Below are 27,823 nucleotides of genomic sequence, written 5' to 3' on the forward strand. Positions count from 1 at the left end.
GTAATTTTTTTTTTATTTTTGTTCTAAAATAAATATTTGACAAATTTTAATATGTTTGATATATATGATTATCATCAGAATGATAGCAATGATGGCCAAATAAGGAAAAAAAAGTTTCACTACAGGTAAACTATAAGTCTGTGTTTGTCACATGTTGGATAAAAATTAGCTTGTGGTAGAAAATCTAAAAATTATATTATAGCATTTTTTGGTTAATTCCTGCAACAGAAACAAGCAATACTTATGATTAAACAGAATAATGGGTGACACCTTTTTAACAATGTCTGATAAGGAGTTTTGTTACCAAAAGCTTTGTTGCTAGAAAATATGTTAAGCCTAAACTCCTTTGCAAGTTTGGCTTTGGGGTGGCACACAGTGCAGCAGAAAAAAAGGTATAATCAGAAAAACATTGGACAAAATTAGTGTTCTGTTAATGTGTGCAAGACACTTGTGGTAAAACCACACAGTTAATCATGGAGTGGAATGGATAGTAATACTATATGCCAAGATAAGGCAGTACGCTGTTAATGAGGTGCATTGTGCCAGTCTGGGTTTGAGTTTGTTTCTGTGTGTAATCTTTACTAACAAATCTTTTGAAATGATTCCTACAAACATATCTTCCTCTAATACTTCTATCCCTTTTAACAACATTACTAAAGGCAGTCAGGGTTCATAAGTACTTTTGATAGTTATGTATGGCTGGTATAAAATAAAAAAAAAATGTGCCAGAGCTCTATGCCTTTCTTCTAGGTTCTTGTGAAGAGACAAAGATGCTGGTGGTAGAATTTGTGGAAAAATGTAGACAGCTGTAGCTAATTTAGCAGCTTTTGGTGAAAAGGAATGATGGGTAAATCGAAAGTCCTTGATTCTTACTCTGTATGAAAGGATCATGGCTGTGTGTAGTTACTATATTTGCAGCCTAGTTAAGATATTAATTTCCCCTCCAGAGAAGGTATTACCATGTATTCCTTGGTAAATTGGCAATTATCCATGCATTTATCAAGTCTAGAGTAAAACATAGCCAGGACATACTGCATTTGATATCACAGCCATAGCTACCGTACCTAGCACCCAAGGCTATTCCTTGATACTTGATCTGGCGCCTTTAAATATCATTGAGGAGCAAAAGAATGTCTGCAATAGGAAGGCTGGTGCTCCTAAAATGCTCCTAGCAAACTAAGTTCTTCTTCTGCATTCCAGGCCCTGCCTCTCCTCAGCTGAGGAGCAATAAATAAAAAATATCTATAATTAAAAAAAAACAAAAGGTCTGTTATCAAGTGGCTGGTGCTTCTGAAATGCGGGAGCCAAGTAGGTCTTGTTTCTGCATCCTCTACCCTCCCCATATCATCAGCTGAAAAGCAAAAAAACTCTTTTCTTTCTTTAAACTGTAGCAAACTGCTTGCTACATTTGTGACAAACAGTTGTTAGCTTATACCATGCATGAAGTGTTGCAGAGCTTCTGTTTAACTCCTTAAAGAAAAAAAAAACTTTTTGTCTTTTAAACTGTAGCAAACCAATCGCTGCATTGGTTGCAAGCAGTTGCTGCAGTTTAGAATACACACAGAATGCCACAGTCCTCAGTTTGACTGCAAATGCAGTACTGGCATTTCAACACTGATATGCACTAAAAAGCAATCGGGTCTATATTATATCCTCGAACGCTTAAAAAAGCGAACGCTGATTGATCTAACTTATTTTCGCGAAACTGCAAAATATTGAAGCAACAGAAACTCAATTTTTTTCCTAGGTAAAGAATTTGGTTGTCCATTTCTGTTGCTTCAGTATTTTCAGTGTTATGGTGGAAAGTTACCAGTCAGATTCAGGTAAGTGTGCGATTGTGTGGATGTGAGTGTTAGGGTGATTTAGGTGAGTTAGGGTTAGGGTTCGGGTTAGGTGTGTGTGCGATTGAGTGGACATGAGGATTAGGGCAGATTTAAGTGAGTTAGGGTTAGGGAGAGGGTGAGGTGAGTGTGCGATAGTGACAGACCTTAGGGTTAGGGTTTGGGTTAAGGTAAGTGGGTAGTTAGTGGTGTGTGCATAGTTTAGTGTAGGGTTAGGTATCAGATTTTAGGTGTATGTGTGTGGATTTCTGTTTGTTTGGTGTGCTTGTGTTGTGTGTATGTGTTTTGGATCAGCAATTTTTTTCCCAGGGAAAAAAAATGCTGATCTGACAGTTCGAGATTGTAAGCTTTTGCTTAAGTTAGGTCGATCAATCAGCGTTCGCTTTTTTTAAGCATTCGATGATATAATATAGACCCAAGCAATCAGGTCCAGCCAATTATGCCCCATAAAACTTTGTTCTCAGGATGGCTGCCCCCTTCACCCCACCCTAGCTATTCTACTGTTAGATATGCAAAGGGAGTCTGTTCTAAAAGCAGGGAATGTGCTGGTTTAAGTATATTTTTCATCAGCAGGCATTGTTACTCTGATGATGGAGGTTAAGGTTTTGGTGTGTACAGCCATAGCACAAGTAGGTCTGTGGAGGTGACACATATATATATATATATATATATATATATATATATATATATATATGTGTGTGTGTGTGTGTGTGTGTGTGTGTGTGTGTGTGTGTGTGTGTGCGTGTGTGTGTGTATATAAAATCGGAGGGGCTTTCATAGTATGAAAAGCCAGGTTAGATCATGCTGCACATAGCAAAGAATAATGGAAAGACTTTTAATCTGTCTGGGTAGGTTATGTTGCCTAGCCTTTCAATTATCTTAGGAATCTCTGCAGCCTTTTCAGCAGCAATAAGTGTTTAGGGAGGTATATGTCTAAGGGGAATGACATTCAATGACATGATTAATGAAGTGACATAATGATTCTCTAAGACTCTATGACTTAGAGGACATGCTCCCAGAGATTAAATATGCTAGACAGAATGACTTCCAGACCACAAAAAATAAAAAGAAGACACAGATACAGTGATAAAAAGAACTCATTTTTAACAAAGCTTTAAGCCGTTAGAATGGATAATTCTGGTGCGGTTGGTTTTGAAGATATGCCGGAGAGCTATCAGAATAGAGACAGAATACAGTGATAGGGCTTTGAAGCACTCTGCAGAGGACATGTTTCTTAAGCCCTGTATTCTTTTACTTTGGAACCTCTTTGGACGTTCCCGTTCTTGGATGTGTATGGTTAGGTACATATCAAGGGGGGGGGGCATTGTACTGAATGATAGGGCTGAGCAGAATACAGTGAAACAATAACCTCCTTGGACTTAGAAGCCATACCATTGTTTATAAATTGCATAAGGCTGGGAGCAAGAGAGGGGTAAGGTTACAAGTGAATTTGTCTGCCAGTAAGATGGCTACGTTTTCTGGCTCAGTATAGGTGGCTCCATTAACAATGAGCTCTGCACACAATTGTGAATTGCCTTTGAGGATGCAGAGATAGTTAAAGAATGCCTTGCAGTTATTCTTGGCCTTGGAGGCCAAATTTACCTCATTGTTTTCAACCTGGGAGGCCAAATTTATCTCAAGTTTGACTTTAATATATTTTATTTGTCCTCTGAGATGTTTGTTTAGTTTGATGACAGTGCTTTTATCCTGCTGGGTGCTGCACCTCCTAATTTTACCATGAGTTTCTTCTTTCTGTTATACACCCTATTGATATTGTGATTCCAACAGGCTGACTTTTAACTAGTTCTACATTTATTCCTGGTCAGTACAGCAGCCTCTATGCAACTATTAATATTCCAGGGTTAGCTGGGGTTCTGTGTTTTATTTTTACTTCAAAGGAGACCATTTTGTGGTCTGACCTTACTGGAGAGGACATTATATGGGAGAGGTGCAGCTCACTCCGGTATAATGGGAGGATCACAACCAGTATGTTTGTGCCCATGATCAGTGTATTTGCAATCTGGTCCACTGAGTCTGTGTTTGCAAAATCCAGGAATTTTTGTGCCTGCAAGTTTGGTGTCATATGTGATTCCCAGTTAATAGTGTGGAAAATAAAGTTGCCAGTGTATATGGTATTGGGTAGGATTGTGAGTGTTTTTTGTAAGTTTAAATACATGATATGGATTTCTTAGTATGGGGGGAGGCTGTAGCTTGCAAGGAAGTGGTATGGGATTTTGTCTGTGGTGATTTGTACAAGGAGAAGTTCAAGTGCATTGTGCTGTTTGACCAGCCTTTAGGTATATTTAGTTTTATTTAGAGAATGGCAAACTCTACATTGGCTCCCTGATTGAAAATAAGTAAGTAAAATGCAACAATTTATCAGAGAGCCAATTCTCTAAAAACATTAATGCCCGCCAGAGTGTGTGTTAATGTGTGGCTAACACCCTTCCAAGGGTATAGATAACACACCAGGGTGGGTGTTAATAACACAATAACACACACACCCTCCTGGGCATTATTGCATACATAAATTGAGACACCTCCAACTTTAGTCCCTGCCTGTGTTGTAGCTGGTCTAAATTTGTAGAAGGCATTATAGCCATGTACTGCCAGGCTTTTTTCTTCTGCTTTAAACATTGTCTGGTATAGGAAGGGAACTATCTGATTGAGGTAGAAAACACAAAATTGGGTGAACTTGTTGCAAATCTGTTGCTAGTTATCTAAATTTTTCAGTTAATGGAATGGCAGTTGAAATCCTCGATAAGCATTATATTTGGCTTAATCACTATATTTTTCAATCTGACTTAAACTACATGCGGTCTATATATATATATATATATATATATATATATATATATATATATATATATATATATATGTATATACATATAGATATATAGATATATACATATGTATTTGTGTGTATGCATGTGTGTGTGTGGATATATATATACATATATATATATATATATATATATATATATATATATATATATATATGAATATATGGGATATATGGGCCTATGTTGAATCACTGAACTTACATTTCAATGAAAACCAGATGGCCAAGACCACTTCTCTGAAAATCCGTTCAACTGAAACACGGACTGCCGAAAACTTTTCTCTGTGAAAGGAACCACTAGACCAGCTTGAATAAACCCTAAATGGACCAAAATTAAACCCACCCAAGTGGGGGGCTTTGCCACCCACACCCCCCTTACATAAATATGCCAACTCCAAGATTGCACTACACTGACGAAATAGCAAAGTCCACCATGGTGGCCAAGAGGTTCCTTTCATAGGGAAAGGTTTTCGTTACTCCGTGGTTTCAGGTGAATGGATTTTTGGAGAAGTGATCTCGGCCAAGTGGGTTTTGTTGAAATGTAGATATATATGTATATATATATATATATATATATATATATATATATATATATATATAGATAGATAGATATATAATATATATATATATATATATATATATATATATATATATATATATAGATAGATATATATACAGGTAGGGGAAATAAAATGGCTTGTGGTATTTCAGTTTCATGATTATTTGTAAAGTAATATTAAGACCCAGTAAGCTCCATGGTAGTATCATGGAACCATAATTTCAGCAAGCTTTACAATAAAAGTTAGAGAAATTTGACCAGTACTAATAACAGTAATTCCTAGAATTATATAGCCATTGTCACTGAAATAATAAACAACTCAGGGACTTAATAAAATCCACCAAAGCCAGGTTTGAGGCTAAAGTGACCAAATAAAATCACAAGGCCAGTTGTTGTTATGTTAGCAATCTCAAAAACACAATGCAGCAATACACTCAGCTGATTGTGAATGATGTTGCTTACACTGAGACCAAAGATATAGTTAACCTACAGGTCGATAAATTCAGCTGCAGCCCTCTGTCTCCCCTGCATCTGTCTTTCAAGATATGCCTGAAACTGACTCATTTCCAGGTATCATACAACACCAAGTCCTAAAAGCTCTTTCAAAAACTAAAAATACTCTGTTGATGGGTCCTGACAATATCTCTGGATGCATCTTAAATAGCATGAAGCATGATTTTGCCACCCCCCTAACAGTGCTGTTCAACCTCAGCCTCCATACAGATTTTGTACCAAACAAATAGAGAGCAGCTAGACTCATTCTCTTGCATAAAGGATGACCTTCCACAGACCCAGTTAGTTACAGATCCATAAGTCTGACCAGCCTTATATGGAAAACCATGGAAAGACTTATCATAGAATTAATCAATGAGGACACATTGAACCTTCAAACACTGACCCTGTCACAGTTTGTATTCATCAAGAGCAGGTCATGCTTCCTTAATGTGGTGGGCTTGCTTGAAAAGGTAATCAAAGCAATAGATGAAGATAAAACATTAAACACCACATAACTGGACTGGCCAAGACTTTTGACACAGTCCCTCTTTCAGACATAGCAGAAAAGCTAAATAAACTGGGACTAAATGTCTACATAACTGGCTGGATTGCCATTTGGCTTACAGATAGGATGCAAGAGATCAAAATAAGGGAAGTTGCCTCCACAAAGAGAGCAGTCACTATAGTGGAGTCCCCCAGGATTCAATTAATTTGAACCATTCCCTATATACCTACAATGTCCTGTTTGGCATCTAATTCTATGAAGTAAAAGCCAATACCAATGAGTTCTGGCTTAATAAGTTTGCAGATGACTGCAGGTTAGGAGCAGTTAGTGAATCCCCAAATGGCATAACCATCCTGCAGGAAGGTCTGTCCCAATCAAATAAATGTGAAAGAATCATGGACTGGAACTAAGTACCAAAAATGCATTATTGTAACTTTGGGAAGTTGCTTACCTCACAAGAACTACTAGATTTACAATGCACCCAAGAGTTAATCCATTTTGGGTTTGGGAGCTTGTGTGGACAGTGACCACCAACATGTGTCTACTGTCATAAGAAAGTCCTGCGCAGCTTATAAACAAAGGATTATGACTAGATCTAGAGATGTCATTATCATCCTTTACCCAACCTTCATTAGGGCCAGTCATCGAGTATAATGTCCCCTTTGGCATGTATCCTTCTAGACACGTGCATCAACTACAGCACCCACAGAGATACCTTACCAACAGGCATAAACAATATGCCTTATATGTATCACCTCAAAGCCCTGTCACTATTCTCTGTGTCCTGTAGATTGCTAAGAGGTAACCTGTGTCTGGCATATAAGGCATCCTCATACCCAATACTGATGGACCTACTACACGTCAACAAGTTAAATGGCATTGAAAATACTCAGTCTGGGGTTCTAAACCGTTTCTGTAACATTAACAGAGTGGTTGAGAATGACAGGTAAATCTCGCAGAGGATACCACTGCTCTAGAGCAGACCCCCCCCCCTTCCATGTAAAGCAAAGCTTATTCCTGTACATATTTAAGTGCAACTTGCATTTGTGACTGGGTGATGCAAAATTTATCCCAGGACTACCACCTTGTAGTGCTACTGGACAGAAGCTACTCCTAAATGCTTTAATCCCACACATATGTCCCCTCAGATTATCCATATTATGATCCCAGTTATTCTTACTAGGAGGAATATATAATTATCAATTATGGGATTGGTATGGTTAAACTAATGCCAAATAGGATAAGTTAATTCAAGCACAAAAGCAAAACTGGCTATGTTTAAAAAGGTCAGCAAGGGCAGTTAGCATAGTGCCTGCCTATGAACCTATGTAAGCAGAGGTACAGTGGATAGTAAAATATCAGGTATTTGGGAGGGTTTGAGTTTTTGAAGATGTGCTTTAAGTTTATATTCTCTTCCTGCAGTGATCATTAGTATTTTACACAGAAGGTTTTTTACAAATATATTTCTTACCTTTTTTAAAGTAACTCCAGTGTATATTGAATCTTTTTCCTGAAGCTGAGTGATGTTCTTCATCTCACATTGCTGCAGTCCTTACACTCGGGTAGTCCGCTGTCCTCGGTCGGCCCGAATATCAAAGTATAAGGCTGACGTCGGTCAAGGCGCATTTGACTGACATCAGGACCTGAAATATTTCGATTAGTCAAAGTTATTGGGAATATTTTGCCTCAGTGGTTACGGATGTCAGAAAAGTGAATAATTGTATTTCTTGTGGGAAACAGATACAGAGACTATCATACTTTGTGTATTCCTTGTTTAGGTATAAAGAAGGTTGGATTGTGCCAGGTTAGTCTTTGGGAAGCGGTGCAATTATAAAATGCGGACAATAGGCTAGAAGAACTACCCGGACGCAGTTCTTTTCTAGGTGTCGGCGGTGTGGGGTTGGTTCCGTTTCTTTCTTGATCCCAGGAGAGACTTTGTTATTGCAGGATGTGGCCTCTCAGGAGGCAGGTCAGGCTGAAGGGCTTCTCAGGTTCCTAGGGTGGTTAGGCCCTCTCCTTCTGTTTCCAAGGCTTCTCCCAGAGGCAGGCCAGGTTTAGCTTCAGTTGGTGTTACCCCTAGTTCTTCAGGAACTGTGCCCAAGAAGCATATGCTTAAAATGGCAGAAGATTTGATTACTTTGATTAGGGGTTTCCTGATAAGACCTAGGGTGGAGCCTGAGCAAGGGAGTTTTGAGCAGGGCAGGAGTATTCTCCTTATTCTGATTCTGATGTGGATGATTCTCCTTCTGCTTCTCCTCTTTCAGAAACTCTTCATTCCATGAGGGAGCATTTTAAGTGGGAAGGTCAGGACTTCTCTGATTCCAGGAAAAGGCTTAGGGAATTTTTGTTTTACCCCAGCATAGGCCTTTGGCTATACCTCCTGTTTTGGATGTGGTGGAAGATGTTTTTACAGAGGCTTTCTTAATCCTGATTCTTTGCCTCCTGCTCCTGTTAAACCGGATAGGTATTACAGGGTGCCTGAAGCTCATAAGTATCTTTTAAGAGTCCTAGGGCAGACCCAGAAACTGTTAGTCAGGGGCCTAAAGGTGTTAAGGCTTCTGTGTTCCTTCAGACAAAGAGGCCAGGGCTTTGGATAGATGGGGAAAGAAAGTTTATACTTCTTCCACTCTAGCTATGAGGGCTTTGAATTGCCAGTTTCACATGTTGAAATAAAACTATCTCCTTTCACAATTGAAGTCTAAGGTTGATGCTCTGGCGGAAGGTATTGATTGTAAAGAGTTACAAGATTTAGTACATGTTTCTGAACAGGTGGGTAAGCATTCTTTGCAATGTGGTTTTGATGCTGTACAGGCCTCGTCTAAGGTGGCTGCCACTGGGTCAGTTCTTGGAACAGAATTTATCTGACCATGTTAAAACAAGGATTTTAGATGCTCCTTTACAATCTGATGTGTTGTTTGGTTCTCCTGTTGAGGCAGTTTTAAAGAAAATGGAAGACAAGGCTAAGTCTATGCAGACTGTTAAAGATTTTTGCAGGTTCAGCCCAAAGTTTAGTAGAAATTGGCCTACTAAGGGGTGGGCGTATCCTTCTTATGATTCCCAGTCTAGGGGTAGATCTAGACGTGGTAGGGGCAGAGCTCAGGGCTCTTTCAGCAGGGGTCAGTCCTTTCGTAAACAGACTCAATGACCTACCTTTTCAGCTGCCAGAGCCTTCCCTGGCAGCACCTTTGGGAGGAAGGTTGGCACTTTTCAAAGAAAATTGGAGTTTAATTACCCAAGACAGATGGGTATTGGATATCATACACCACGGTTACAGGTTTTATTTCCATACCTTGCCTCCTTTCAAAGGCATGCCAGACGTTCCTCCTCAACAAAGGATAGAGGCTCACAAGCAAATTTCTCTGTTACTCCAAATAGGGGCCATTCAGTCGGTCCCTATGCCAGAAGTGGGCCTAGGATTTTATTCTCACCTGTTCCTAGTACCAAAGAAAGGGAACACGTGGAGACCAATTTTGGACTTATCTATCCTCAACACTTATCTGGACATTCCCAAGTTCAAAATGTTGACGTTACAGCAGCTTTTACCTCTGCTGGGCAAAGATCATTGGATGGTAACTTTGGATCTCAAGGAGGCTTATCTTCATGTTCCTATCAGACTGAGTTGCAGGAAGTATGAGCTGGGACTTCTCATTATCAGTTCTCTGCATTGCCCTTTGGCTTATCTACTGTGCCCAGAGTGTTCACGAAAGTTCTGGCTCCAGTGATAGCTTTCCTCAGGTTAAAAGGAATACAGATCTATCCTTATTTGGATGATTGCCTGATTCTGGCTCAAGGAAGGGACGAGTTTCTTCATCATTTGGATTATGTGATAGCAGTGCTAAGATGCCTGGGGTATTCTGTGAACGAAATAAAGTCCAGTCTAGTACCCTCTCAGGACATGTGCTTTCTGGGTGTGAGACTGAATACAGCATCCCAGATGGCCTTTTTGACCCCGGACAAACAAAAGAATCTTTCCCTTTACTTTCATCAGTTGTCTCATCAGTCCAGGCTGACTGCAAGGACAGTCCTTCAAGCCTTGGGGTTCATGGCATCTTGTATTCTGGTGCTTCCCAATGCCAAACTGCATATGAGGAAGCTACAATGGTATCTCAAAATGTATGGACACAGCACTGCCAGGATTTGGACACTGTCATTCAAATAATACCTTGCATTCAAAAGGAATTGTTGTGGTGGGCTCAGGAATGTCACCTAAACAAGGGACTCTCTGTGACCCGGCCAGAGGCGAGTCAGATTCTAACGACAGATGCCTCAGACAAAGCTTGGGAGCTCATCTGAATGGAAAGTGGATACAAGACAAGTGGCCTGCCAGACTACAACATCTACATATCAACTTGAAAGAGATGTTAGCAGTCCAGTTTGCATTAATAGCTTTCAAGGATTTACTTCTTCCAGGGCAGGTGTTGATTCTAACAGACAACACAACTGTCATGTGGTACATCAACAAGCAAGGCGGAACACATTCTTATCCTCTATGCAGGCAAGCAATGATTTTGTGGGAGACTGCTCTCAGTTTACAGCTAAATCTTCAGGCAAGGTTTCTGCCGGGAGCACAGAACTCCTTAGCAGATGTGTTGAGCAGACAAATTATGGATCCCCACGAGTGGAAATTGGATCCTCATGTATTTCAGAAATTGACAGTGTCATGGGGAACTCCAGACATAGATCTGTTCGCTTCTCCACTAAACCACCAGCTGCCAAAGTTTTGCACAAAAAGGTTTCATCCCACAGCTTGGAAAGTGGATGCTCTTTCTTTCAATTGGAGCAATCTTCATGTGTATGCCTTTCCGCCTCTGCCTCTCCTCCCAAAGGTACTACTAAAGGCCAGACAAGACAAGCCACAGATGATTTTGATAGCTCCAGATTGGCCTCGACAGCATTGGTACCCATTACTGAGAAGCCTGGTATGGAAGCCTCCATGGCCTTTGCCTTCGATTCCACACCTGTTGTCTCAGGAGGACAGTCATTTGCTCAATGTCAAGCTTCACTCTGCACCTAACAGCCTGGCATATTCTGTTTTGAACCATAGTGGGCCTCCACTTCCACAGTAAGTTTTAAATGTTATTTTGGAAGCTAGAAGGCCAAGTACAAGGAAAGTGTACGCAGATAAATGGAAGAGATTTTTATTTTGGAGTGCAGCAAAGGATTTTGATGTTTCTGAGCCTAATTTAAGTGTGGCTCTTCAATATCTTACTGAGTTACTGGACAAAGGTTTGTCCTTCTCTTCTATTAAGGTTCATGCTGCAGCAATTTCGGCTCACTATGATTGTGACCCACCATTGTTTTCTCATCCTTTGTTCAAGCAATTTCTTAGAGGGCAAAGAATATAACCCCCCACGAAGAGCGCCTACTCCTGCTTGGGATCTCAATTTTGTGTTGGAGAAACTCACTCTACAACCTTTTGAGCCTGCAGCTACTACTGAATTAAAGTTTTATCATGGAAGACTGCTTTTTGTTGGCTATTACCTCTGCAAGAAGGGTTTCTGAGTTGCAGGCCCTTATGTTGAGCCTTTCTTAATTTTCCATAAGGATAGGTATCTTTACGTACTAATCCTTCCTTTATGCCTAAAGTGGTTTCTAGTGTGGCTTTAAACCAAACTATTCATTTGCCTACTTTTTACACAAATCCCAAAATAAAGGGAAAAGATTTTGCACACTTTAGATGTACACAGTTGCGATATTATTTGGACAGAACTAAAGGGTTCAGGCAGTCTCAGCAGTTATTTGTTTCTTTTGCTTTGAGTTCTCAGGGCAAGCCTGTGTCAAAACAAACTATTTCTAAGTGGATTGGGTTTTGCATTGCTTTCTGTTATTCCCATCATGGCAAGGAGATTCCAGCTGGGATTAGGCCTCATTCCACTAGGGCTACTGCCAGACAGCTTTTTGAGGGGTGGCAACTAAGGATATTTTGGAGGCAGCTACTTGGAGTTCAGTGCATACTTTCTCTAGGCATTATCACCTACCACTTTACTCTAAATCCAGGGCTGGTTTTGCCACTGCTGTTTTGCAGGGCATTTTGGCAGCTCCTGCTTCCTATAGTTTGGCCATCCTCCCTTACCTCTGCTTTGGGATTCTACCCAAGTGTAAGGACTGCAGCAATGTGAGATGAAGAACATAGTACAGTTTTGTACCTACCATAAATGTAGATGTTCGAAGATCCACATTGCTGCCTCCCTCCTTCCCTCTAGTTAGCGGTTGTGTGGGTTGGGTTGTCAATAGGGTGTATATTGTATATAATTTTTAGTGCTAGGATGGTTGGTTGTTTGTTTGCTGTCTTTTGGTTTTGACCTTTATTTTTAGGGTCTTCTGACATCTGGGGCAAGAAAAGACTGAGGATGTCGGTCATGCGCATTTGTACCCTGGCGTCCTGATGTCAGTCAAATGCGCCTTGACCGACGTCAGCCTTATGATATTCGCCGACCGAGGACAGCGGACTACCCGAGTGTAAGGACTGCAGCAATGTGGATCTTCGAACATCTACATTTATGGTAGGTACAAAACTGTACTTTTCTGCATACTTCAGACAGCACAGTTGTACTACAGATACCCTATGCATGTGCTTACTACCCTTTGTTTTACTTTAGTCATTTGGTTTTGAAACTGTAATAATAAAAACAGTCCAAAACAAAGTTGAGGCACATAAAATAGGCAATTTAATACTAGCATTAACAGTTTTCAACACACAGATGTATGTCAGTAACTTCATCAGACTGTAATACTTCATTGTAACATTACATTCTTTACATATGTAATAAACACTTATTACATTGGTCTCCCAATAAACACCCTTTGAATTGAATATTAATTAGCCAAACCCCTTCATTTTTAAAATAAATTTAAAGTTCAAAGAGCCATTCAGCCCTGGTAACTCAAGGGCATTCAACCTAAGTTTCCATTTCAACTCCCTAACTTCTAACATATTTTCCCTATCACCATCATGAATATCTTTATTCTGAAAATCCAGAACAAAAAATAAAAAAAGTTTAAACTTGCTGCAAGCGCACTATATCTGTAAAGTGCATTGAAAGAATCATGCTCAGTGATAGCATATAGATGTTTATATATTCTTAATTTTTAGAGATCTAGTTGTCTTTCAGACATGACACATGCAACATAATCAGAGTCACACATTGAAAAAAACAGGGGAAGTTACAGATTTATAAAAATATTTCAAAAATTAATTTGAACCATTCTCTATATACCTACAATATGAATAGTTCTCACATGTGTAAGTTTCTATTTTATTCATTTTTATCATCTTGGTGTTATGGCTGTCAGATATCCATTTCAGACTTTTTCTCATTTGGTAACAATCCTGAGAAACAAACTGTCAGCTAAAAGGTCACATGCTTATATAATTTTCCAGTTATAAAATATACTATAAAAATCCACAGACAAAAGTCATAGCCATTCCAGACTTTTCGTTTCCTCTGATAGCCTCACACTATCAGAAAGTCCTTTTCAGTACCTCACAAAACCTGTTCTTGGGATAACCTCTTTGTAAAAACTTCACCTCTAGGTGTTGTAACAGTGTAACATCCTCACTATCACTTGTTAATCATCTACGTCTTTTAGCCTTCCCATATACTCTACCTTCTGTCATTTTCTTAGGATTCATGCTAGAAAAATATAAAATATAATTAGAAAAAGGAGGCACCAGACCACAGCTGCAAAAAACATAAAACACTTTTTAATCCAAATACAAAATAACAGGTGAGCACTTTCGTGGATTAAGCCACTTCATCTTTTAGCTTTTCATTACATTGTCTGATGAAGTGGCTTATTCCATGAAAGCGCTCACCTGTTTATTTGTCTTTGGATTAAAAAGTGTTTTATGTTTTTTGCAGCCGTGGTATGGTGCCTCCTTTTTCTACTTTTACGAATTGACTGCTGGTTGGAGGCACCGTCTGCCATTAACATTTATTTTTTTCTTTTGATAAAATATAATTACTTGTAACATTCCTGGGGCTGAGTTTTGTTACAAGCTGCAATTGACATCCTTATAAAAATCAGTATCCAAAAACTTCACACTCAATTCAGATATACTCTTTAAATTTTGAAAAAGTGGTGGCCTCATTAATGCTATTCAAAGAATTCTTCAAACGTTTAAAATTCCATCCCACATGAAAAAAAATATCAACAAAACAACGTCCATATTTAACATATAAGAAGTGTCTATGGAGATAAACATATTTCTTTCATTGTGTTAAAATTAAATTGGAATAGCTGGGGGCTACAGACACCCCATCGTTACCCCAGTTTTGTTTCAACATTAATTTGAAAAAAAAAATGAAATAGTTGTGCAAACTAATGCCCATCATCTTTATATTTAACCTAATATCTTTAGCTTCTAAATTCTTCTCCTTCATTAATTCACTCCCCCACCACTCTAATCATAATTATATTATTATTATTATATTATTATTGTGATTGTGAAAAGAAACTGAACATCAGCTGAAACAAAAAAGTACCTTCTTTAATAGTCTTACCTCTTATTTTTGTAACAAAATCAAAACAATCCTGAATGGAATTAGCCTTTCTTACAAAACCCTTAAATTCTGCTATCCAAAATCAATGTGCCTCAGTTTTAGAACCTGCCCTTGCTACTATTGGTCTCATAGGAGGTCTATCAAAATTCTTATGTAGCTGTTAGATATAGAACATAATAGAAATTCTAGATTTATCACTTTTCAAGACAGTTAAATCATCCTGCATTAGCAAACTATTCAACATTTCATTTAAAAATCAGCATCATCCAAATGTTCTTGCATTTCATGTTTAAATGATGTGATCTTACAATGCAGTACCACAGTCTGATGAAGTTACTGACTTGTACATTTGTGTGATGAAAATGCTTACTGTTAGTTTTAAATTTTCTATTTCATATACTCCAAATTTGCTTTGGAGCTTTTTTATTACTACTGTTTTGTTTTTACTGCTCATTTTATCAGTACTGTCTTTCTGAGGGTTTTGAAACCCTTATAATTAGTTTTGGGGAACAAATAACTTTCTCTTTAAAACGACTCCTTGTGTTGATAGAAAATCATTCTTAGACCTGCTGGCTAAAATTAGGGGGTCTTTTTTTAATTCATAATTACCTGTGGATTTGCACATGTATTTTAAAGGCCATCCATTCAAAGATGAATCTTCTTAATTTGAGTGTCAGTCATGTGACGATGTAATGTTTCTACAAGCATGACATCTTTAGGTGTCCAATATGGTGACAATGGAAGCTTACCCCCCCCCTCCATAAAGATTCTATTTAGACAGCTTGTTACCAACATTTTATGGCAGTTTTTAGAAATGCTGTATAATATGCATGGTCAACACAGGACTAAATATTTAAATAAAAGTTAAATCTTTAGAATGTAATCCAAAAGCTAGAAATCAAAGGCAAAATATATATGTATATGTTGCACAAACATGCAGTTTAGAAATTTGAGGGCAACTCTGTAATTTCATCCTATCACTTTCTTACCCCCATATCAGAAAAATAACAAAGAAAATGCAACACTTATTGTTAAATGAAATAAAATTACCATCAATACTTAAAGTTGTAGTCATATTTTGTCTGATATCTGGCAAGTAGCTGATATAGCACACATAATCCCCTTCATCTGCTGTTGAAACAGTCTTGAGAATCAATGAAGCATTTCCTTTCTTCAGTCCATCCACAGAAAGCCATGCCCTACTGTTGTTAAACAGGATTTTGTTAACAAATCTGGCCAGAAGATTTCCCTGGTATTCCCACTGTACCGTAAGAAGGTTTAAGTCAACTGTCTCAGAGTCAGCACTGAAGTAACATGGCAGGAGCACCATTGATTCTTGCTGGTCTGGTAGGTTGAGACCTGGTGTGGTCATTGTCACTGCATCATCTGCAACAGGACAAAATAAAATTAACAGTTAAACAGTATAATGGCAGGCATCTTTGTGACATGTTCTGATAAATATTTCCTTTTTAAGCAACAAGTAACCAGGAAAATATCACTGAACTAAAGCTGGTTTCTCAGTACATTTTGGGGTAGGTAATGTGCTGATTGTCTAAAAAACTGTGAAGAAAAAACTACACAACAAACCAACATAAGACTGAGTGCATTTAATGACTACATGCATTCATGTGCAAATCTCATTATTCAGCAGTGACTGCAGTAGGTATACTGGCTTAAGGTAATGGAATGCAAATAAGCTGCATCCTGAATGACTCAGTTTGATTATTGCAACCTTCTTTTGCATACAATGAGACTCTTGCCCTGTTTGGGAAAGCATAATTCAGTAAAACACTGCACTGCACGCATTGAGTCTGTCCGGTTGAAATACCTGTTAATAAAGTGGAATTAAATATTATTACAGCATAGAGCAGGGGCACTACACACGCAAAGCTGAAATCTTCTTCATTTCAGTATGTCAGTCATGTGACCATGCAGTGTTTCCGCAAGCATAACATATTTAAGACCGAGAAATACAAAAACATATGACTGCAGCTCCAAAAAAAAAATGGCAGATCTGTAAAAGTCCATATCAGTTCTTTCAAAGTCAGTTCAAGATTTTGTTCAGCACAGTAGAAACAGTCACTAGTGGGTGAAATTTGTATAATTAAGTATATGCATATTCCAAATCTATTTTTTTTCTGGTTTCTAAGCACAGCCAAGCAAGTGTTTCACACAGAGTGTTCTGATGCCATCATACAGAAGAAGTCTTCCTACATGAAACATCAACTCATGGATACCCAACAGCAGGTTTAGCTTAAGATCAGCTCTGGTTATATGACTTTAAGGGCAAATAATTTCTTTGGGATGTGGGAGGAAACTCGCATGAGCACAGGGGAGGACATGCAGACTCTGCACAGAAGGCACTCCTACTGAGAATCAAACCAGAGAACCTCTTGCTGTAAGGTGACAATGCCAACCACTGCACCACTATGGCCACTTAGGATATCAGAATATATTTTTAAAATCACTTCTTATAACAATTAACACTTTAATTTTAGTGTGACATTCATTAGATTTTGTTGCAATTGTTCTTTAATAATTTTCTGAACTTTACATTGTTTTTCTTGAAATAGAGAATATTTTGAAAGCTATTTTTTCTAAAAACAAAAATTTTGCATTAGTGGCAATGTTGGGGAGGTTTTGGGAGAAAGATCCATTTTCACAGGAGGTTCTGTTAATATTTCTATGTAGGCTTGCATTATTATACTGGAGTTGTTTGTATTGCCTGGTTATTTAATATTTAAGAGGCTTAACAGGAGTAGGTCATTTGCCTTGTAAGTCAAGCAGATTTGGACATGCAAAAGTCTGCAGGAGATTTGCTAGGTCTTGTAGCTTCCAGAGCTCATACCCAAGATTTTTTTTTTTTTGGCAGAAATCTTTGTGGTTTCATAAAATGGGTCATAACAGGGGCAAGTAGAATGATCAATAACTTCTTTGAATCTGGAACATATATCCTTAGATATTATGTGGGCTAGGATGTTCTAGGGGTAGCTTCTATGTGGTGTCCAAAGGAGAGTTCATTGTTCTTGAGGGTGCAAGGTCTTTAATGAATTACATTAGATTAGAGAATGGGCAAACTGTACAGCAGCACCCTAATTGGAGAACGAACATTCTCCAGCATGGCATTAATGTACTTGTAATGCCTGCTGAAAAACAAGTCTCCCACTTCATGTCACCATATGAAGCTGCCGTGGAGCTCGGACTGCAAAAAAAAGAATGACTGCCATTACTTTACCCTTGTTAAGCATCACTTTTGCTATTTAGCAAGTATAAAGAAAAAAATACAGAAAGTGTATGGGTGTGTATGTATATGTATGAATGTGCCTATGGTTCTGTCTGCATGTGTGAGTGAATGCGTGTATAAAAGCATGAGAGACTGTGTGTGTGAGAGACCAAGAGAGAGTAAAAGCAATCTTGTGTGAGTGAATGCATGTATGAAAGCAGAGGAGGCTGTGTGTGTGTGTGTGTGTGAGAGAGAGAGAGAGAGAGAGAGCAAGAGTGATCTTGTGTGAGTGAATTCATGTTTAAAAGCAGAGGAGACTGTGTGTATGAGAGAGAGTGACAGCGATCTTGTGTGAGTGAATGCCTGTATGAAAACAGAAGAGACTGTGTGTGCGAGATCAGGGGAGAGAGGGACAGAGTGATAAAGAGGTTTTGTATGCATATAGATCTGGTTATTTCTTCTTCTGTCCTTTCAGCTGTTCAAATTTAATCAGAATGTCCAGATTTTCGCCTCATATGTTTTGTCTGTTCCTCATAACATTTGTGGTTTTCTGAAGTTTTGTGGAAAATCAGTAAGGAGTGAGTTCACTAAATAATTACAGGCGTTTACATTTTGGACTTTATATCTTTCAGAAAATGCATTGTAATACAACATCTTTTATTCTAGCAGCTCTCTGGTTACAGCAGCAATATTTAAAATTTGTCCCTATTTTGGGGGCTTTGGCCCCCATTATTTTTGGTTTTGTCTAGATTTTCTGTGCTAAGAGGTTGAGAGTTATGCTTGTGTGAGTGAATGTGAGTATGAAACTAGAGGAGACTTCCTGCGTATGTGTATGTGTGTGTGAAGGCAGAAAGAGACAGCATATGAAAGAGAGAGAATGGGCTGCCTGTAAAATTGTTCTATTTTACTTGCTTATTTATTTTTTTTAAGTACCGTATTATTTTTTTATATATTTTTGATGTCAAATGCTTCCTCCATCAGCATTAGCATATACTACAGAAAGTTTGAAATATTAGGTGGAGGAACTATTTTAAAGAGGCTCTCTGCCTTTGGTGTCAAGCCTCATAACACCCCAGGAGGACATTAATTACACAGTAACACACAACCTGTCAGGCATTATTGCTTACTTAAAATTTGATGTGAAAAAGATTCAAATTAGTTGCAAAGATTATGATGAAATTAGATTTGAATTAGATGAATTAATTAGACATTAAACTGACATCATATTATAATGTTTAAAATTGTATTGTATTGTATTGTTCCACATTATATAATGTATCTTTCTGTCTTTCTTTGATACTTTCTACTGTTATAATTCATGACTCTGTATTGTTTTACAACTGCTAACAAGTGTAATCATTAGTTGTAAATTGTATTTCTGTACTGGACCTTTTCTCCCTGGTCCCCTACTGAAAAAGGTATTTTTGCATTCATCTGAAGTCTATGATCTTGAAACTAGGAATATGTGAAAGCTAGTCCTTCTCATAGGATATGAGTATCTGCTGGACAGTTAATTACTTTGCTGAGTTTGCAGTATTTCTACAAACTTTGTAAGACAGATATCCTTGTTCATTTGGCAAAGTAAATGGTGAACACTGGAGCCAATATGGAATACTGTGACATCACCGTGATCAGCCTTTTAAAAGTGTGTGTGTGTGTGTGTGTGTGTGTGTGTGTGTGTGTGTGTGTGTGTGTGTGTGTGTGTGTGTGTGTGTGTGTGTGTGAGAGACATCATTATTAACTGTATGAGTTGTTTCTTTTAGCTAGTTAGCTATCCAGGGAAGTACATAGACATACGGCGGTAGCGTTGTTACCTCACAGCAAGAGGTTCTCCCGTTCGATTCTCGGCTGGGCTTGGGAGTGCCTTCTGTGTGGAGTCTGCATGTCCTCCCTGAGGTTGGGTAGCATTCGAAAGACATGCATGTGTAAATGGGCGTGCCTTCATTAAAGGTTGGGCATTGAGCGTTTCGTAAAAATCTACTGACAATCATTAGCGGACCGGAGTTCCGCTGTGGCAACCCCTTACTAGGAAAAGCCAAAAGACAAACAACAACAACTAAGATTCTCAATAATACCAGAATGTGAGATAGTATCAATGGCTTGATCTAGGCCCAGGTATACAGTGTGTACTTCCTGTACATTATCCAGAACTCTTCTGTAAGAAATTCACCGAATCTAGTAAACAGAACCTAATTGTCACAAAACGAGATTAGCTCAGGTTAAGGTACGGTTGGCCAGCTATCTCTTTATTTATAGTTTACATTGCAGTGCAGTTCATGACTTTACAAACAATGCTGATGAGACTCATTGGCCTATAGGTTTTCAAAGAAAAATGTGAAACTGTGTTTCATACTACCTAGGAACAATCTGGTGTGTAGACATAACACACATATCTAGTAATTCTTTGGCTTTGGAGGGAGATATTAGGACTGCTCAGTGATAGTTACAGAAGGAAGCAGAATCATTTTGCTGATTATTCTCCATTTTTACTGTAACTTTTGACTGGTTTTCAACATCTGCATTTAACATGTGTTCTGGGCTCTTGTACTGTGTAGCACAGACTAGCCACAGATTCTGCTGTGTCTAATTCTGCTTGTATTTGAATTGACCACTAATTCCCAACAAACTTTCTCTGGAGAGGGCTCTCTGCACCCTTGGGAGGAGGCATGTGACTAGAGATCCATCCACTGAAGCTTGTTGGTCTACGGCTCTATTCTGAGCTTTTCACTGGCTATATTGTCCACCAGTAAGTTTTTTTTCATTTATTTGAAAAGCCCTGCATTTGCACAGGTTTGCATTTGTTTTAACCAAGCTCCACTGAGTTAGGCAGCCAACCAGTATGCTGCTGTTTGCATCTGTGCCAACCAATGCTTACAACTAAAGAAAAGACCATTACTGCTTGTATTTCTGCACTTGCAGATCATTATCACTGTTTTTGCAGATTATTCTGCAGTTTTACTGTAAATTTTGACTGTTTTTCAACTTCTGCATTTAACTTGTGTTCTGGGCACCTGTACTGTGTAGCACAGACTAGCCACAAATTCTGCTGTCTAGCTCTGCTTGTATTTGAATTGACTACTAATCCCCAGCAAACTTTCTTTGCAGAAGGTCCTATGCACCCTTGTAGCAGAAGGTGTATGGCTAGAGACTCATCTATTGCAGCCCGTTGATCTAGGGCTCTGTTCTGAGTTTTTGATTGGCTATATTACCAGCCAGTAAGGTTTTTATATTTATTTTAAAAGCCCTGCATTTGTGCAGGTTTGTGTGCCGTGCACTTCAATTCATTGTCACGCACTAATGTCCAGTTGCAATTACTTTTGGCGACTATATGAACATTAAATTTTCCCTTAGCTGCGGTCTGTTCTCCAGTGGGACATTTTTACAGTTGTGCTTCCCTATCGGTCTTCAGATCAGTGCAGGCTCTGAGCTACCCTCTCTAGTTCTTCTAATCTATACTAGTGGACTACCCTCTCACAAGATCCTCTACTGGTCATTTCTAGTCAATCCTTGTTACCAACCACACCTTGTACCTAGCACTATGGAAGGACAATACCCCACCATTTCTCCTGCCTACCTGGTTGAATTAGGCATCCTGAGGCAATTTAGCAATTGCCCAATGTGCACTGATAACCCACTTTTTTTACAATACTCCAACTCAACATGAGAGAGGTGCATCTACATAAAAACATAGAATCAAAGCTCCCTCACTCACCAGTCAGTATATCTGACCCTAAGCAGGTTATCAGCACTCACATCTCACCACCCTCACCTAACGCACCACCAACACATAAACCCACAATTGCAGAGGTTCTTTCTAAAAACCTACCCAAAGCACAGAGACCTCCCAAACACAAGCACACCACGCATAGTTCACCTGTAGGTAAACACAGTACACATACAAACATACATGCCAGTGTTTAACCAAGTAAGCCACTAAGGCATAACACAAAACCAAATCTACTAGTCATAGATGATTCTATTGTGAGTCACACTGATGTGCCTCTCATCAGGTTGGATAAGGGGAATGTCACGATTAACTGTCTATCTGGTGCCAAGATCCATAACATCACAAATGCACTCAAGTCTTTTAGCAGCAAGTACTGTTATGACTCTGTCATAGTACATATTGGAGTGAACAACTTGAGACGTACCTCTCTGGACTATATGAAGAGAGACGTGACTGAGCTCTTTGATTATGTGTCCCAGGCAGGTATGTCGCTAACCTTAAGCAGCATACTACCCTCACCTAGGATGATGCCGCAATACAAGCAAAAGATGATTGACTTCAACAATTGGCTAAGTTTCTGGTGTCATTCTAAGGGGATCTAGTTCCTGTCAGCCTGGGATGATATGGTTGATAGACCTCAATGTTTTGCCAGAGACAGTCTTCACCTGTCCCCCTAGGATTTTGACTTCTGGCAAAGGATCTTCCCTCCCCCAGTACCTTTTTAGGCAATGTCACAAGTACAAAATTTCCAATGAAAATTGTTCCTCAAAAAACAAAATCAGGGTCATGCCGCTAAATGCTAGGAGTCTAAACCTAAAACTGCACTCACAGGAAGCTGTCCTCATATTGGAGGATGCTGACATCTGTGCTGTCACAGAAACCTGGTTCAAGGCTGTGTTAAGCACCCCAGCCATACCAGGTTACAATGCCTTCCACTCGCTCAGACCATCAAATGAGAGTGGGAAATCAAAAGGAGGAGGACTATCAATTGTTTTTAAAGACAAATACTCCTCCAGATTGGTAAGACTAAATGAGTCCCTCAAACTACTCCAAGTACAGTGCTCTCTGTAAGAAGAACTCCTCTCCAAATTATCACCAATTATAGGAACCCCACAATGAGCCAGGACACATGCAATGCCTACCTGGACCTCCTGGAGTCCCTCAGTATACCACCAAACTCCCTGGTTTTGGGTGACTTCAACTACCCATCAATAAATTTGTCTAACTACACCTGTACCAACACACTCACCTAGAGATTCTTGAACTTTGTAAACTCTAATGCCCTGGACCAGTTAGTGGACACCCCTACTAGGGTTTCAAACATTCTGGATCTAGTACTTCCGAACATGCATGATCATTGTACCATCCCAAATGTGCAGTCATGTCAAATGAGATGTGACCACAGGTCACTCACACTAGAAGTAAGAACAGCATCTGACCTTCCCCCAGCTGAAACTAGACTAAAAGATTTCTCCAAACCAAACTGTAATCTCTTATGAGACAATATTACTAGTTTCATAACCCCTACCCCTACTGATGACAAGGATGCCTATGCCAAGATTTATACCAAAGCCTTGTATAAACACCTTCACATCTGTAGCAACTCAGCTGCAACCAACAGGATAAAAGTAAGTTTCTCACGTGAGAACAAACCTGCTCTATGGACATCCATCATAAACTGGCTATATAACAGGAATAATAAACTGCTGTCTAAGAGCAGTAGGAGATGCTCCTCAAACTCAAAGAACTCCCTCCTCTGCCTAAATAAGCAAATGAGACACCTAGTGAAAAAATCCAAAGCTGACTATGAATCTTAATTGGCCACCCTAGCCAAGGGTAACCATAAGGCATTCACTGGCTATGTCCACAACCTCAAAGGAAAATACCAGATTTGCACAGATCTTGTTGTAAATGGCACAATACAGACTGAACCTGGTGATATTGCTAAGCTCCTGGCAGATAGTTTAAATGAGAACTTCTCCCCCTGTCTCCACCCAATATACCACAAGACATCCCTCCTACATGTCCTCCCCCATAAATCTCTAAGGAACAGGTCCTTAATGCCCTTTCCAAATCTAAAAACACGGCCTGTATGGGACCATACAACATCCCTGGCTGTGCCCTAAATTGCTTAAAGCAAGAGTTAACTGTACCTCTGAGTACTCTCTTTAACCACAGTCTAAGCACTGGGTATGTTCCTGCAGCTTGGAAAGCTGCCACTCTCATCCCACTGTGCAAATTTGGTTTGTCTGCTGACCCTGGGAATTAAAGACCTATAAGTCTGACCAGCCTCATATGCAAGGCCATGGAGAGAATCATCATGGACCTTATCAACAAGAATATAGGAGACCTCCAAACATTAGACCCATCCTAGTTTGTTTCATCAAAGGAAGATTGTGCCTACTAAACTTGGTGGACTTCTTCATGACGGTCACCAAAGCCCTGGATGGAGGCAAAACTGTGCATACTGCCTACTTAGACCTAGCGAAGGTGTTTGACACCATTCCCTACTCAGGTATCACTGATAAGCTTACCCAACTGAATAGGAACCAGTATACAGTCAGGTGGGTTGCAAACTGACTCACCAATAGAACACACACAGTTAAAACAAGGGACTCTTCATCCACATTCAGACCAGTGACCAGTGGAGTACCACAGGGATCAGTGCTGGGGCCCTTATTGTTTGGAATTTACTTTGCAGAAGTACAGGCCAAAACAAAGGGTGGGTGGCTAACAAAGTTTGCGGATGACTGCAAACTGGACATGATCCTTGCATCCCCTAGTGAGACTGACACCCTCCAGGAAGGTCTTACTCAAACCAACAATTGGTGCTAAAGTCATGGGCTCAAGTTAAATGCAAAAAAAAAAGTGCATCATCATCATCATCATCATCCCCTTTTGCAAGTGAGACATTTCTGCAAAGCACCACATTAACACCAACACCTTAAGTACACAATCCATGGTAAGAGATCTGGGCATACAGGTTGACAGCAACCTCTCCTTTGACCATCATGTTTCCACAGAGGTAAGGAAAGCCTTCTACATTGTCCATCTCATCAATAAGGGCATTGCCTCCAAAAAAAAGAGGTTACAACCCCCCGTACTCCTCCCTTATTAGACCAATTATAGAGTACAATGCACCCTTTGGTATGTGCCTCACCAGGCACCTCCAACAATTGGAGAGATCTCAAAGGTACCGTACATAGAAAATTCAAGATGTCCAACACCTGTCCTATGCTGATAGACTAAAACCCCTGTCACTATACTCTGTGTCATACAGACTACTCAGGGGTGATCTCTGCCTAGCCTATAGGGCAATTAAGCATTGTGCCCTGATGGAAATGCTACACAACAGCAAGACAAATGGTACTAGTTGCATCTGCTCTACTGACCTCAACATGAACAGCGATATTAACAGGACCTGGGGGAGAGACAGGTTCATCTCCCAGAGGCACCCCCTACTCTGGAATAAGCTTCCAATCTTAGTAAAACAGAACACCTTCACTGATCTTTTTCAAGAGTAATCGGGATAATTGGATAGGGAATCGCAAATTCACCCCTGGGTTTTACCTGCATCCCTTCTGGACAGGGGCAGCTGATGCTGAGTCAGATCTACAAATAGCACCATTACAAGATGGAAGAAAACTTGGCTTGGCTTGCAAGGGCCTCAGGGTCATTAGCTAACCTCCTGTGATACTATGATGCTATGATTAATGGTAAGATGTGAAACAGGGAAGTGAGAGAGCTGAAAGAGAGACCGAGAAAGGAGGCATAACTAACTTTGTTAGCAAATATGCTGTCCTCCAGATTGAATATGCGGTGGCCATTGAGATCAGCTGCATGTATTGTTGTATGTTCATAATGCTTAAAGAATGGTCCGAATGTAGATTTTCTTCCTGAATGGAGAAGAAATACTCTCTTGTTAATGTATAGATAATTCCCAGTAAAAAATAAGTCTGCCACTTCCCAGCAGCATATTAAGCAAGGACAGAAAAAAGGCAATTTGTATATGCTCATCAGATGTGACTTTGCTGTTTGTCATGAGTAAAATTAAAAAAAGAAAAAAAAGTAAATAAAAAAACTGTGTGTATATTTCTGTGTGTGTGTGTGTGTGTGTGTGTGTGTGTGTGTGTGTGTGTGTGTGTGTGTGTGTGTGTGTGTGTGTGTGTGTGTGTGTATCTGTGTGCATATGAGAGTCAAAGACAGAGAGAGAACAGAAATGAGAGAGACAGACATATCACATACTAATGTCTTTTGACTATACTAGGCAGTTTGTCGGCACACATTCCCTAAACAATAAGAAGTGTGAAACTGTAATGTCTGGCGTTATTGACTGACTTTAATTCTCAGTGACTTACCAGAAAATAATTATTTCTTTGAGGGACAGAGCAGCACTATGTGACAAAACCAGGGACAGGAAAGAGGCATTTGGGGAAGACTGTCAGTGACTTGCATTCTGTTTCTTTTTTTCATTCATTTGCTCCAATTAGACATCTGAGGTGTATTCACTCAACAAGTTGCTGTAATTGCTGCATGTATGTTTGTGTGTGTGTACATATATCTGTCTCGCTGTCTGTGTTTCTAAATGTGTGTGAGTGTGTAGAAAGACATTAAATATTTAATTAACTTATATTTTCGATGCAAACTACTTCTAGGGTTGCCACCCCTCTGTTTTTTTCCAGACTATCCAGAAATAAAATTGATTCTCCAGTAATCTGGAATACACTGTACAAATGCCGGTATTCTGCTTCAAAAAATGAAACATACTATTGGAGTTTGTAAATCGTCTGATTTACTATGCTTTTTTACAGAAAAGCATAATAAATCAGCCAAAACCAGGCAGCAGGAATGGAAAAAGAGGGCGTTCCCTACCAGGTGATGTCATAGTGATACCATAAAATGGGTGGGCCATGGGTGGGAGAGGGGTGGGGTGGGCAGGGTTACTGGTAATGCAAGGGAGTGTGGCCTTACTCCGGTTTTAGCCACAATGAAAGATGGCAATCCTAACTACTTCCTACACTTACATTAACAATTACACACACACACACACACACACACACACACACACACACACACACATCTACTAATTAGATTACGTTCATATGAAATAAAGGCAACTATTACAGTACAGAAGATACTTATGCATTAGTAGAATCTGAACACTAAGCATTTGAAGAGAGGTGAATTAGTGAGTTTATCAACTAGATAACAGATCATGTTATTAGTGCTTAGAAATTCAAAGAAATGGAGGCATTGGAAGGAAATAGATACAGCAAAAATGTTAATATTGTAGTTAATAAATGTACTGTAAAGTATCTTTAAATATAATTTTATATCTATATACATACATACACACACACACATATATATATCATATATATATATATATATATATATATATCAATAAATATATATATATATATATATATATATATATATATATATATATATGTATAGCTATCATAAGATTTACATTAGAAATATAGATGTGGGGATGTGAACAGTGTCACAAAACTATGCAAATGGCTTTGAGATGCTAGTAAAACTGTTTAGGTTTGGTGAAGACTGGTTGCGGGGCATACGATTCTGAATGAAGAGAAATGGTGTGACGATATGGCAAGCTGAAAGTAAGAGTGGCATTTATCCTGGAGCTGTACAAGTGTGGCTCCATTGATTCATTGGGTGAAGGTTTAGGTGTGTTTTAAATCAGTGCATATTCTGTATGGATTTCAGTCATGGGATGTGGCTCCATAATTACCTGCACTATCTGAATATAGTTCCACCTGCAATAGCAGGTGAATTGGTTATAGTGATTACTGATTTCTCCCCAATAAAGTACACTCTGTGAGGCAGTATTGTTTGATTTATGTTTCTCTTTGGAAGAAATGGCAATATTCAGTTCATAACTGACTAAATGTTTTGATTTTATGCCCAAACTACTTGATTACTTTTTTTGAGTTCACTTATTGACTTAGGAGATTTGAGTGTATTCTTTATGGTGAGAATATTTCTCCTTTTATTTTGGTTTCTATGCTGTGTGATTCCATCCTAGGGACTATTCTTAAATTTGTCTGCATAACTATATGACAGTGGCTTCAGTTCACGAGTTATCATGAGAATAGAAAGT

The 27,823-nt window shown here is 39.1% G+C and overlaps 1 protein-coding gene across 4 annotated transcripts in view; it reads right to left on the reverse strand.

Moving 5' to 3' along the window:
- Window positions 1-27,823, reverse strand: part of LOC122806592 (basement membrane-specific heparan sulfate proteoglycan core protein-like) — a 1,657,353-nt gene that overhangs the window by 700,491 nt on the left and 929,039 nt on the right. For all 4 annotated transcript variants that reach the window (XM_044077142.1, XM_044077143.1, XM_044077144.1 and 1 more), the window contains one exon: window positions 15,797-16,132. In XM_044077142.1, the coding sequence (XP_043933077.1) occupies window positions 15,797-16,132 (336 nt within the window). The remainder of the gene's footprint in view (window positions 1-15,796; window positions 16,133-27,823) is intronic.

Source organism: Protopterus annectens, chromosome 7.part0 (genome assembly GCF_019279795.1).
Source record: "Protopterus annectens isolate FY-2018-M chromosome 7.part0, PAN1.0, whole genome shotgun sequence".
NCBI lineage: Eukaryota > Metazoa > Chordata > Ceratodontiformes > Protopteridae > Protopterus > Protopterus annectens.